This window comes from Castor canadensis, chromosome X, assembly GCF_047511655.1.
Source record: "Castor canadensis chromosome X, mCasCan1.hap1v2, whole genome shotgun sequence".
Classification (NCBI taxonomy): Eukaryota; Metazoa; Chordata; class Mammalia; order Rodentia; family Castoridae; genus Castor; species Castor canadensis.
Window position 1 is genome coordinate 37088273 of NC_133405.1, and position 14970 is coordinate 37103242.

The window sequence follows — 14970 nt, forward strand, 5'->3', positions numbered from 1 at the left end:
AATGGTAGAAAAAAAAGAAAGCACACAAAGAATAAAGTGACTACCAGAAAACAGAAGGAAGAAGGAAAAGCAAGAACTTCTGAATTTCCTTTTTTTTTTTTAGCTTTATCAAAAGAGTAAGAGTATTCAGAATCTGTGAGTCTTTGGGTTCCAACAACTGGACCTTTGTTCTCTGCTTTGTTTAGTCTCTCTGTATTTTTACCCACCCATCCCAATTCCTGTGTTAGCCCTGTAACTTCTTTCATCTGACTCCTAACTGTGCAAGTGTCATGTAAATATCAGGAAATACTATCATTCTAGCTTTCCATTCCCTTTCCAGCCAATCATTGCCTTTCTTCCTGCAGGCTCCTCTACCTGTCTTTTTCTTTGGTCCCTTACCAAGTGTTTACTGTGCTTTCAGCATATTAGCTCTTCGTATTCTGTTCTGTACCTGTCCAACTTTGTGCTCTTGAGAGCCTTTGGAGCTGCTAAAGATAGGATAAGTCCTGCCCTTCATATTACTCATGAAATTCTCTATGCATGTACATGAATATTCACCTACACAGTTTTGCCTTTATACTTGTTTGTATTATAATAGAGCTAAGTCATGGTCACAGCTACAATCTTGTATGCTTTCATAGACCCTTTGAAGGAACCACAGTTATGTTAAGGAAATTTCAAATGTACAACTTTCCAATGTAGTTATTTTTGAGAAACATATGGGATTACCTATTATGATTGTAGCAAAGCTGCATATGAGTATTTAGAATAATTTGTATACAGGTTCAAATAAACACACAGTATATATAAACCTAATGTGTATAAAAGATACATACACAAATGTATACAGCCATAAATGTGAACAGTTTTATTTCTTGGAGAAACTATTTATTAAGAATTTTGATCTGCTGTCTAGAAAATTTTGTGTTAAAGATTTCACAGTCGTGCTTGGTCGCCATCCAAGTACTTTTACTGATTGGTAGAACATAAATAAAGCAAAAAGCACACACTTTGGCTTGATCTGCAGCCTTGTTTGGACTACATGAATAACAGTGATATTGTAGATTAGTCTGAGGAGACATTATCAGGACTGGAAGTTACATTGTACCCTCCTCACACAAATGGTGGCTAATGCTGTTAGTCTTAACAGTACCTAGCACAGGATTAACCAAAATTTGCAAGGAAAAGGTGGGTCTGTACATAGGGCATTTCAGGAAAAGATACAGAGAGAAATTAGGCACCCATCATATTAGTCAATTCATTTGATTTGATGACAAGCTTCAGTAGTCAGCAAATTAAATTTTAATAAAAAGTTATTTAAAGGATATTTACATTGAGAAAAAGATCAAACTATTAGCTGTATTTTTCACTTTTCTCCCGTAATAAGTTTTACTTACCTCCCCCAAGTCCCCCCGCCCCCCCATCATTCTTACACAGTTTCTGGAATTAAGATTTTGGAAGTGGTTCTGTACATACATGTGTTCATTTTGGTGCTTCTTTTCGACTTTGGTTTTTCATTCTACATCTGGTAGGAGGAATAAATATCTCTTAGCTGTCCTTGTTTCTTTAGAATGCATTGAGACATAGAATGTGAATCACTTCATATAGAAGAAACATGCATCTTATGAAATGCTCTGATCAAAAAGAGAGACCATAGAAATTCCTGGACTAGATTGAGAGAGTCCAGGACTAGGAGACTGACACCAGTTCTGCTGCTAACCAGCACCATGACATTTGGCAAATTAACTTCTCTGGATTTTAGTTTTTTCATCTGTACAATGAGAGTACTGAGCAGGATTATTTCTAAGAGTTCTAAAAGTTCTAAAAATCCTGCCTTCCTACGTTGGGAGCCAGGAAATTCTATGTTATACTATTTGGCCAAGAATGACTCTTTCTATGGCTTTGGCCAAGAACCACATTGTCCTTTGTCTATTATATCTATTATATTTCTGAAATACACATGCACAGGTACTTTAAGTGATTACTGTTCATAAAATGCTTTGAATATCTTTTGTGTATGTTGTCCCTCTGTCTTATGCTGTGGTCTGTAATAGAAACCAAGTGTTCTGTAAATGAAATCAGTGTTTCCTATGATGTGACTGAGGGTTTTTGACATTTACCAGTCTCAATATTAAAGTAGTGGGCCACTAAACCTGCATAATCTTGTATTTAAAATATATATTTAATCACTTTCTTCCTCTTTAATATAGATGAAAACATTTTTAGTTCTAGAATATAATGGTAATTATAATTACACTCTATAGTTGCTACTAGAATCTCTGCCAGATGTGTAAAATCTGATTAATCTGGATATTGCTAATTTGTAATTGGGATGATTTTACCTGGCTGAAGTTTATTTCTAAATAATATATAAGGAATGGTGTTGTTAAGTAAATTAAAATAGTATAAAGTATAGTTCATGGACCATATTTCTAGTTAAAGGAATTATTTTTAAGGCCTTTGGCATTAATAGTTGTTTGCTCATGAGAGATAATTACAAATGACTTAGCAACTCATTAAAGCAAAAGTAAGATCTGAATATAAATAAATGTTCACCATTAGATATAATTCTTTTGGGTTTTTAAGTCTTAAAGATGCTGAGGATGGGTTGAAGGAAAGCAGCCTTATTTTCTTTTCACTTTGAACAAATATTAAAATTATTGGAGTGCCACAAAACAGTATTACACACTAAGTCAGTAAGAAATACAGACTGAAAATGGACATAGAAGATTAATGGTTTTGGTTGATTTCTTTGGAGCCTAATGAGATTAGGCAAAAAAAATGTTTTTTTTTTTCACAATTAGTTGATTGTTCACAGAAGAATAATAACTTGAGAATCTGTGTAATAAAATCATCTTCCCAATGTGTCTTAGCAACTTGGAAAACTCTAGCCCTGTTTTCTGGTCAGAAATTTTGAGGGATCTCCATAGGCAGATAAACTGCTAGAAACACTTCACTACCATTATTTGACACAGGTTTGGGGGTCTTTGTTCTCAAAAGGTGAAGTCACATTTGCAATTAGTGCCTTGTAAAATTTTCATGAGCTTCAAAATTGAATCTCCTTTCTAAAACATTGTCTCCTTACTACATACAGCTAATATAGCTGTTTTATGTTTCTTCAGGTTTTGAAAATTTGTTTGAAACTCAATCTGGAATGAGACATTCCAAATTTGGTGTATACATATGTGTGAGCCTCTCTGTGTTTATGGATGTAGGTATTTTTCCTTCTTTTGGATTTCAAACAGTTTGCAACTGCTGATTGTGCCTGGGGCATTTTTGTGCCATAACATAAAATATTCTAATGTACAATATTAACTGTGGTATATTTGTATTAGTGGTAGGAATTTTTAACCTTTTAAATGTATTTGAGTCACAAAGGTATTGAAGAATATTCCTTTCTCTGACTCCTTTAAAGAGTTCTATAAGATAGTTTTGTGTGTGGTTACTAAAAGGAGAAGTTGAAATATAACCTAAGCTGCTCAGCTGAGTTTTGGGGGTTATTTATGCATGACAAATTGAATACAAATTGTATGTGAGATAGTGATGGCTGCTATTAATTTAATATTTATAAAGTTTATGTGTTGCTGGTGAGTGCTTCAAAATAAGCTTTTTTCTGTATATATGTATATACTACATATATATCTATCGTGTCTCACAGCAATTGTCAATAAAGGCAAATAAATAAGGCCTTTATTGATCTGTATTTTGAAAGGAAGTTTATCTAAGGTGATTTAATGCTGTATTTCTGGTATATTAAATGATATATGTTGAAATTTTTGAATTCATCTTTCCTATTTTAATACAAAAGTCCTTTTTAGAGACTAAATGTCAATCTTACAAAACTAAGAATAATTTGTTTAGAGTTGTTGAAAGTCAGCAATTTCAGTTGGAAGCACATTTTTATTGTTTGGATACAGGCATGATAGTAAATATGAGCTCTGTGTCAAAAAGCAGTGATTTTCTTTTTTTATTTTATAGCATTGGTCTATTTGATACAGCAGTGATTTTTAAAAGTTAGTGACTTTGTGTCAGTGGTGGTCTGCCCTTACTGAGCTTGTACTGATGGAGACAGATAATTCTGCTTTTGAGTAGAAGAGTGCAATGAACATAGGTATTTAGTGAAAGTGACTTCCCCACAGCAGAAGTAAAATTCTTCAGCCTGTAAATAAAGAGTTAAGCATAATACTAATTTAATGTATTTTCAGTTCTTACAAGTGTATGCAAAATTTGAATTTGTTTTGGTGCTTTAAACAGAAACTTAAAATTCACAGTCACACTGGGGGCATTTACAATGCTATTTTCTGGTGGTATTTTGAAAATAATATAGGTGTACTTTTTATTTGCCATTGCTTTCATGAAATACCTCAAACTGCCTTTGACAGCAGCTTCAGTTTTTTAACCTCTGACAATTGCTAATCCCGAGAGGTTACTGGACTGCTGCTGAGCTGTGGAGTGGTCCCTGTTGGACACCTGCTTAGCCAGCCTTGTTGGTCTTTCCTTTAGGCAATTTGTGAGCTGTTTAGGGGCGGGTGGGGTGGGGAGGAGTAAGGGGGGTGAACGGGAGGGGAGATGGGGGAGAAGGGGAGGGCAGTACTGAATTAGATTGTTGATAGTGTCCCTCGGAGGACTGCTAATAAGAGCACACTATTCTGTACTTCTCTGCTGCAGAAGACAGAGAGATATTCGTGTTACCACAGCATGTTGTAAATGTATGAGATTTTGCTCATCCCGGCTTGGAAATAAAAATAGGGAAAGGAGAGCAACTTGAATCAGAAGCTACTAGAAGAGCTTGCAGAGTTCTACAGCAGTTTACGTTCGTTCTTACATTTTGCTTTTTTCTTACTGGAAAACAGAGGGACTGATATTTTTTAAATGGGCTTTTCCCATAATGGCATTCTTGTATTGTGTGGCCAGAGCTTGCACAGGAGGAAAGCAGACTGCTGAATTTAGTCACTGAATCTCTATTAGCTGTGGCCTAAGGCTATGCTGAGGTTTATATCCCATTTGTATTGTTGCAGCTCAAAAGAAGAATGTTCAGAGGATGACAAGTGTATTCTGAGTAGGTATGTTGTTTCATTTTCATATGAAACCCATCTATTTTTTTTTCCTGCTACTAGTGGTCAGAAATCAGGTTAATAGGTACAGAATATAGTACTGTGCTGCAGTATCCCTGTTAAGGTAGAACAATGGTATTGCAAGCTTAAAAAAAAAAAAAAAACCCTAGCTGCTTTTATTAAAGCTGCATTGTGTGGTATGCACAGTGCAGTCGTAGTGTGTGTGTGTGTGTGTGTGTGTGTGTGTGTGTGTACACACACTGCAGTCAATGCTTTCCTAACGAGGCGGCACTATGGTTGAGTTGGAATGTTAGAATCATCATGTTGCTTTAGGGGACAGGAGGATTTAAAAGAGGTACCTTGCAGTCCTATTTTACAGATTGGAAGCATCGGTTTAAGGGCATTGACAGATCTTTTGCTTATCCTCCGCGGCAGCCACTGCTGTGTCAGTACAGTGTGGAATGGAAGTCCTAGTTGGTAGTCTGTTATGGAAACGCTGTTTACTGTTATTGTAGTACCGTGGTGACAACATGCCATTGAAATGGAAAACGAGCTCTCCTGCTATCTGGAAATTCCCAGTTCCTGTGCTTAAAACATCCAGGTCAACTGCACTTTCTCCAGCATACATGTAAGTGAGAGTAAATAGGATATTAAAGTGGGATTTCATTCATGAATCTACCGTGTGGAAAATGGGTGGGGGAAACCCCAAACAGCAACATCCCAAACCCACAAGATTAAAAAAAACCCAGAAGTTTGCTTACATTTAAAGATATTAGCATGCCTGCATTTTACCACTATTTTGTTTTCCTAGAGTTTATGTTTATGTTCACTTAAAGTGCTTAATGCTAATCTAATTACTAATGCAAAAGCTCAAAGGTATAGCTAAGGGATTGCATAAAGAAACTTTAATGCTTATTATGGGATTTAAAAATTTTGTATATATAAAACAGTATGATTTCTTTTGTTTGATGGCTTAAAATCTGCTGATGATTGATGTTGCTGGTATGTTAAATATGGAAATGCCTTCTATACTATTTTTGGTGAATTGGAAACATTCAGATTTAACATTGATCAGAAAATGAGTCTCTCAATCAAGACATTTATACTTTAGTTGTATGTAAATAGTAATCAGTTTGATATATCTTTCTCAATTTTATCATTCTAAATTCTAAAATACAAGTTTGAATTTATGCAGATTATACTTGTATGAGCAGCTACTTATATACAGGGGTTGAAAAGAAGATTCTACAAATGGCCATTTTAGAAATGTATTTTAAGTAAATATATACTGAAGTGTGTTGAGTCTTTTTAGAATTTTTGAGACTATTTCAAAATATTTTTTAATTCATAAAACATACCTTTAAAAACAAAATCCAGAAGATGTAATAAAATGCTCTTTTAAAGTATCGTTCACAATCCTTTTCTTTTGGTGGAAGAAGGAGTGAAGGAAAGATGGATCTTTTAAAAAATATATTAGTAAAAGAAGAGATTTGGAGTAAGAAAAATAACTGTGAGTGATCCTTTAAAATATTTTGTATTAGTAAAGATGTAGAAAATTATTCCTGCTTTAGGTTAATTTTTGTGTTTAGAACTTTGGTGACTTGCCATTTTTAAACTTAGTTTTGGTTTTATGTGAGATTCAGATGCATACTGATTAACTATTGGGTTCTTTGAAAGGCTTTCAGCTGCTGAAAGAATGTGGTATGCTTTCAATCCAAAAGAAGCAATTCCCTGGAAAGCACTGAAAAATGAAGACATTTCAGGCATTTTCAGATTTTTTTATGTTCCTTCCTTTTTATGTCCTAGGTTATTTTACCTGTTTAGGTATTAAGTTCTTTTTCTTATGAACTAAAATAATTTTGGTGATATTTGAAAGATTAGCTTTCAAAAGCTGTATTTGTCAAAAGCACAAATTAATGGAGGTGACAGGTTAATGGAGGTGACAAGTTAATGGAGCTCTTTCAAATTATTTGAGAAAAGTAGGATGGTTTGCTGACTTTATGAATCTTAGCTAGTGAGAAATGACCAAAGGCTTACCAAAAGCAACTTTGCCATAAACAAAACAACCCCCCCTAAGATAAGTAGGTTATAATTAATAATGATTATTAGTGTCTGTAGTAGTCTTATTATATTTTCATGTCCAAAAGATCCAAATCACACCTCCTACTTCAGTTGATTTGTCAGTTTTAGAAATGGTTTAATATATGCCTGTATTTTATTAATTCATACCAGTCACAAGCTCAGATACAACTTAAGACAACATATTTATTTATTTATATTATTCCTTTATTCACATGTGCATACATCGTTTGGAAGACAACATTTTTAATGAATCACTTTCTTCCTCTTAAGTATTCACCTCTTTGGCTAATGATACCAGTGAATTGATTTGGAAGGAAGAACATAGAAAACATCGCAGATCGTACAAGTTGAATATTGATTGTTGGTAGTCCACATAAGTAGAATGGAAAAATACATTTGCAGAGCGAGCAGTAGTCTATTTTGACTGGCAATTGTATTTCAGTCAAAATAAATTAAAATATCTAAAGAATAAAGTAAGACTTATTTTTCTTTTTGAATGTATTAATACTTCATATGAAGTAAGTATACATGGAGAGAAAATATGTCAAGTAGGAATAGACTTACTTAGAGAGTTTAAATTAGACTGTTAAGTAAATTACTTAGTTTTTGACTGTTTTAGATCACAGTTCATTACCTCATGTAGTCAGATTAAAGCATCATTTTAAACATGTTATTCTCATCTGTACTTCTTTATATTCCACAACCCATCTACACACAAAGTGATAGTTAATTTTAGCATAAAATTTCACTCAAAAATTATAAAAGAATAAATTAGATGACTGAGTCAAATAATATACTTGATCTAACAATTATTTGCCTAAATTCTGCATTGAAAAGGAATAGTTAAACTTTGACTCCTGCTAAATTGTGATTTAGTTGAAATTTACCTATAAAAATCATGTGTAAACATTTACAATAATATTTTGAATATAGAACTGTGCAGATATGCTTGTGTAGCATAAAGGATTGGTTATATAATGTTTAATCATTATGTACTATCATTTGTCAAATATACCTTATTGATTTTCATTGAAGACTTGAATTCTTTCTCAAAGACTGAAATTTCAAAATGAAGTATCCTCAGTTGTAGTAAAAAATGCGTTGTAGGAGCTGAGCACGTATGAAAAAAAATCCAAAGGGTCCTTACAGTCTCTTTCTAAACCCAGTGTAGGTTCTGCTTAGCTGTAGCTCTTCCTTGATGCCGTACATAGGGCAGTGCTGCTTTGCTAGTGAAAGCTACAGTATTGAACATTTAACCTGCTGCAACTGTTGAACAGAAGAGCTGTTTTATTTTTCCTTGTGGGCTTAAAGTCCAGGCTTGTTTTCTCTTTTTTGAGAACCTGAATAACAGTGGAAATGTCTTAACGTTTTTAAGACTTCTTCATGATAGTGGCTATTTATAGTAAATATTAAGGAAAATTATTTTAGGTAGCAAAAAAACCTTAAAATTATGTTATAATGTGACATGAGAAAAGTGTAATATCTTAAAGACAAAAGATTTGAGATAATAATACTTTGGCTCCTGGATAGATTGATGACCAAATACGTAGTGTTTATTGGGTAAATGCAGTCTTCCTTTGCTTCAGATTTGAACACTTGCAGGGTGTTCAGAAATCCATCTGGATTTCTGAAGGGATTGTCTTAATAGAAATCAAGTCCTTGGTGACATGTGTTTGTGTTACATTGTATTCAACAGTAGGTTGAAGTTCAACCTTAGCCTGAGGGAGGTTCTCCTGATCAGTGTAAACTGCGTTAGTAAAGACTCTGCTCTTGACAGGTGCAAACCATATAAATTACCCTGTCATTTTGCCTAAATTAATAAAGCTTAAAGGGCAGTAGCATCTAAGTGGTTCTGTAGTGTTTTGGTATTCATTGTTTTAAAATAGCAAATGATTCCTTCAGGCCAATGTTATAGGGTTAATGCATTGTTAGATTCTAAGGACACACTGAAATAAGCAGGATTAGCACGAGCAATCCTTTTATCTTTTGTCTTTTCTTCACAAATAGCAAGTTTTGACAATGATAGCATGGCAAGAAGAAAGGAAACAATTAGGTGAGAATTAGCCAGTGCAGTGCAGTAGTGAATTCTAGCAAGGCAGAAGCTGTGAGATGTTTTCCTTAGAATTGTATCTTTTTCAAGCTAAAAAATGATGAGTGTTAGTGAACTAGATTTATCCTTTTATCCCCTGCACTTGCGTTTGGGTAGCTTGCTGTTTACAATTATTTTGTTTATATGTAAAATATATTTCATAGTAAATGCCATCCATGCAGTATTTTATACCAATTGTTTTCTATTCTTTCATCAATACAATTGAGTCCCCAGATTTCCTGAGAAAAGATTGTGCAGTGTATAAATTCTCTTTGTTTGTGGGTAAGTCAAAAGATAGACATAAAAAAGCATGTGTTTTCTAATTCTGTTATTTTGTTTCCTCTAAGATTGTCTTTTTCTAATTTATTGAATAAGTCAAAAAATTAGTGGTTTGAGAAATTTTCTGATCTAGAAAAATATGTAGTTGATAATTTCAAAGAAACTACCATATGCATAAACTTTTACTTGTGTGCCTGTTTATTTGTTTTTGCTACCAATGCACAATCTAACAAAATTGTGTCAATCAGTAACGTAACTAATGTGTAAGAGCAATTTTGTGTTGGTCTGTAAGTTTTGTGGCATGTCCTTTGGGAATTTTCATTACTTGGACTTGCAGAAGGACAGGCTTATTAATGGAAAATCATAGCGTTTAAGTAACTTCAGATGGGATTTGGAGGGTTCACACCCCCTTTAATTAATGCAAGAATCCTTCTGTGATACTCTCAAAGATGGCTAGCCACATCCTTTGTGAACACTGCCAATGGCAAAGAGCTCACTACCTCTCCATGGAAGCATCCTTTCTTTATTCACGGACAGCTCTTCTTTGTATTGCGCAAAATCAGTTCTTCCTATTTTTTTATTTCCTGATTCCAGTGCTGCCTTATGGAGCTATATAGGAAAATATATTTTCTCTAATGTAGTCAAGTTTAGAATCTGTGTCATTTAACATGAGTTCCAGATGTTTCACTCTCCTGGGTGTCCTTACCTGGATAGTATTTCCATGATAAGGTTTATATGAGATACTACATCTGAATGTGATTCTCAGTTATGTGGTTCTACTAGAAGACACCCCTCTCCTTTTAAACAGATTTCTGCTGTCTAGAAGAACATGGAACTATGTTACTTTAATCAGAGAATTCACACTGGCCTCTCGTGAATTTAGAGTTTGTAAGCTTCCTTTTTGGAGGCTTATGATTGAATTCCTTGTTTCTCCTCATCAGCATTTATTCTTTTAGCTACTGGAGATCTTTTAGTAAGAGGAAGTCTGGCATGTGCAAATAAAAGTTGTCTTCAAGCCTACTGGGTATTTTTTAAGACCTCTTGAAATCGTTTAATGTAACTGCACACAAGACATTTACAAAACAGCTAGTGTTTCTGTTGCTTTCAGTATTTCAAAGAATTTTTACTTGCCAACAATTTATCTCAACTCATTTTTAAACTTAAATGAGCATCACTTCCAAGTACCCCCTTCCCCAAAAAGCAACCCCTAGGCAGAATTGGCAAATCTCCATACCATCATGGGAAGTCCAAAGTTACTAAGAATTCCACACATTCAACTTGACATTTAGAATATTTTGGTGAGACATATGTAGATCCAAATTTAGGGGAAAGGGAAGGATGAGGAAGAAATAAGAAATGGACAAATGCTTGTGTTAATAACTTTATTACATTTAAAGAGTTAAGAATCATAATTACTGAAAATGCTATTTTAAATTGAAATGGCAGCCATAGTATATTGCTTTATTTCTTCAAAGCTGTGGGAAAGAGATGGGACACACATGATGTTCTTATGGAATCCACACACAGAGAAGTTCCTAAGTAATTCACTTTTGAAAGTGCTCAGCTCTTTTTCAGTCATCTTATAAGTTGAAAATATCATAAGACAAAAAATGCATTTAATATACCTAACCTCCTAGACATTCCAGTTTACCAACACAGTATGCAATACAGTGTCACTTGTTCATCCTTGTGATGCTGTGGACAACTAGGAGCTGCAGCTTGCTGACTCTGCCCATGAGAGATTATCATACTGCATAAAGGTCTTTCTACTGAATATGAATTGTAAAGTCAAAAAATTATAAGTCAAACTATCATATGTTGCAGGGACCACCACCCATATACTAAGTTTATAACATTCAGCAGTTACTCAGTGTTAGGTGTAATGCACAGCTCTGCTGAGTATTAAGGGCATATCCTTGCAGTTATTCAAAGTGACTCTTAGGCATCTTCCATAATACCTTTATTCAGTAGCAAATTGATGGATCTGTTTTACTGCTGCGAAAACTATGAACCAAGACAACTAAGTTAAATAAACTTGCAGAACTTTCAGTATTGTTAATGGATTTGCAGACAATGAAAACACTACAAAAGGAAAATGTGTTTGAGCTAATAAACAAGTTGATTCAAATTGGAGATAAGTACCAGATTTTGTTCTCTGTCTCTCTCTCTTTCTTCCTTTCTTTTTTTCTGGTACTGGGTTTTAAGACCAGTGCTTTGCATTTGCTAGGCAAGTGTTCTACCACTTGAGCCACATCTTTAACCATTTATGCTTTGGTTATTTTTCGGCCAATCTCATGGGTTTGCCCAGGACCAGCCTAGGACCATAGTCCTCCTACCTATGCCTGCATAGCTGTCATTAGAGCAGTGTACCACCATGCCTAGCATACTTGTTGGGATGGGGTCCAGATGACTTTTTGCCCTGACTGGCCTCAAACTACAATCCTTCCCATTGTTGCCTCCCAAGTAGTTGGGATTACTGGTGTGATGCACTACACTCAGCTAAGTGTTAGATTTTAAAATATATATTTCATTTTAAATGAAGCAATTTATGCTTAAACTTTATAATATCCCTTTAAACAAGAAGAATGGAATGCTACCCTTCATATCAGACAGGGAATAATTTATTATTTAGATGCTTTTTATCACATAAGAGTACATACTGCCTTCCAAGCAGCAATAATTTGATTCCAGACTATAAGATAGAATCTTAGTTTAAAGTGAAATCATATTGTTTCCAATCACACTAAAATATTTTTACTGGCATAACTTTGTATGATAAAAGGTAATCTATTATTTTTACCCAATTTTTCCACATTTATGTTATGCTAAGGTAGGAACAGGCCCAATTAGTTTCAGGGTATTTCTTGTAATATGGTTCAGTGGAAGGGAAATAGCACGCTTCAATGAGAAAAATAAAAACAACTTAAAACTTGAATTTCTCGTGTATATCATATACTCTAAATTTCATGAGACATTTATTCCCAGTTTAAAATTGTCCTGGTTTAACATAATTAAATGTAATACAGTCTATTGAGTGCTACTGTGAAGCGCTAAGTACCTTGTATGATGCTCCCCAGACTGTCTAAATGTGTATCTTACTGTTTCACAGTTAAGGACAACGGTTCAGAGAAGTGAATTTGGTTGGTCAATGTAATATACATCAGTGATATGTAAAGACTGAATTCAAACTCAGGCCATCTGATTTCAAAGCTCTTGACTTCTCATGCCTTTTAATTTTATACATATTTGCTAATTGTTAATTTAATTTGATTTTTGTGGTACTGGATATTGAACCCAGGGCTTTGTGAATACTAGGCAAGCACTCTACCATTGAGCTATACCCCAAGTCCATACTTCTGCTACTTTGGAAGTGTGATAGGATGGGAAAGGTTTTTTGTATTGGGTGCTGGTATAGCAAGAAGTTAGAGATCTTACTTGCATAGTGTCTGGTGGTGAAGTTGTAGGAAAATATAGGGACAATTTGATTTATTTGCTTATATGATATTGGAATTAACTTTATTGTCTCATGGTGTTTTCATAGTTTCTTGAAGCAGTATTTCACCTTTCCTCTCCATGGCAACTAGCCACCAAGTATAGCTGGTATGCTCTTTTTAGCATTTTCTAGGGGTATGAACCCAGCATATTCAGTACTTAAGACACTGTTATCCCACGGCTTAATTGTGTGCAATTACTCCATGAAAAAAATTCTCCCCATTTATTAGTGTTCTATTGCTGCTATAGCAAATTACTGCAAACTAATGGCCTAGAACATCACAAATGTATTATCTTACAGTCTTTTAGGTCAGAAGTTTGGTACCAGTCTCCACAGGCTAACATCAAAGTGGCAGCAGTGCTGAGGCTCTAGGGGGAATCTGTTTCCTGCTTATTTCCATCATTGACCAAATGCAGTTCTCTGTGGATGTAGGACCGGGGTCCAAATCATCTTACTGGCTCCAAGCTGAAGGACAATCTCAGCTTCTAGAGGTTTCTTGTATTCCCTGGCTTTTGCTTCTCTCCTTCTGTCTTCAAGGCCAGCAGTGGCAGGTTGAATCCTTTTCAATTGCTCTCTGACCCACTTTGCTTCCAGTTTTAAGGACCCATATGATTAGATTAGGCCACCCAGTTAATACAAGGCAGTATCCACATATCAAAGTCCTTAACCTTAGTCACATTTCCAAAGTCCCTTTTGCCATGTAACAACATGTCACAGGTTCCTGGAGCAGGATGTGGTATCTTTGAGAAGCAATTATTCTAACACAATCTAGATGAATACAGTCTCATTAGGCTTACACAAGCATTGTAAGAAATTGCTGCAATTGACCTAAGTGGGTCTATAAATTTTATAGTTTTATAAATAAGCTACATTTATGAATCTCTGGGCCAGTAGTTTTGTTCTTGCATGGTACATAGGCAGTTCTCAAACCCTTTCAACAAGGATTTCTTGGAAATCTTATTAAAAGTGGAATTATCCAGTGGTAGCACTACAATCTGGGGTTGTGTTGAAAGTATAATGGTAAGAAGTTTTCCTATTAGAACTTGTATTGTGTTCCACATCTTGTAAAATAGGTATTGAGTACAGTGATTTTGCATGTATTCATAGACATACAAAATGCAGATATGAAGAAATTCTAATGCTCATCATTTAAAAAACTTTATTCATTTGCCTTTTTAAAATGTGGGCTGTTTTGAGATGATTCATATGGTTCAACTCTGTTTTTTTCTCTCTCTCTTTCTCTCTCTCTCTCTTTCTCTTTTTGTTTTGGTGGTGCTGGGGTTCAAACTCAGAACCTCGTGTTTGCTGCTACCTCTTGAGCCATGCTTCCAGCCCAAGTCTTTTTTTAAAAGCTAATAAACAGCAGTGTAATTTTTTAAATGAAATAGTGGAATTCATTTTTAATAAAGTTTGATATAACAGGCAGAAACATTCCAAATGACTTCATTGACATCAGAGCTGTTGAAAAATTACTAAAATGATTCTATAGTCCAAGATGGTTGATATTGATTTCATTGTATTTCTTTGATGATTCAAGGAGTCTACATTACTTTCTATTGTCTCAAAACATTTTCAGTTTATTCAAAAGATTGTTCAAACTCAGAAAATATAAAGACTTAGAAAATTATAGTTAACAACTAGATGGTCCTCATGTGTGGAAAGTCAAATAACACAAGGTACTGAGAACCTTTGTAAAAAAACATTTTCGTATGTTTAAAAATTAATTTAAATGCAAAAGAATAAAATTCAATAAACTGAATTTTTTTTCATATCGTGTAATTAGCAAGCAGCGCCATTCAATGATGTGGCTGTTAGCCTTGCTAATGCCCTTCAGTGCTTTTGTAGGGGGAAAATGGGAAAGTATTGAAATCTGTAGTGTTACTTAGTTAACATTCATTGAGTGAAATTAGATCGGTAAAATAACAGGCGAGAACTGTCTATGCTACTGTTGTTGAACTTTAAGCCTAATTCTTCAGCAAGTTACTATGGCCCAA

At 34.5% G+C, this 14970-nt stretch overlaps 1 protein-coding gene across 7 annotated transcripts in view; it reads left to right on the forward strand.

The window, feature by feature from the left end:
- The window catches only part of Klhl13 (kelch like family member 13), a 185376-nt gene that overhangs the window by 113052 nt on the left and 57354 nt on the right, over positions 1-14970 (forward strand). The window contains exons 1-2 of one of the 7 annotated variants that reach the window (XM_074063870.1): positions 4645-5042; positions 5549-5661. The exons of 4 other annotated variants lie outside the window; for them this stretch is intronic. In XM_074063870.1, coding sequence (XP_073919971.1) covers positions 5564-5661 — 98 coding nt within the window. In that variant the 5' untranslated portion in view covers positions 4645-5042; positions 5549-5563. Of the gene's footprint in view, positions 1-4644; positions 5043-5324; positions 5662-14970 lie in introns of those variants that run through there. 2 more of the 7 variants (XM_074063871.1, XM_074063869.1) reach the window with 2 other exon arrangements.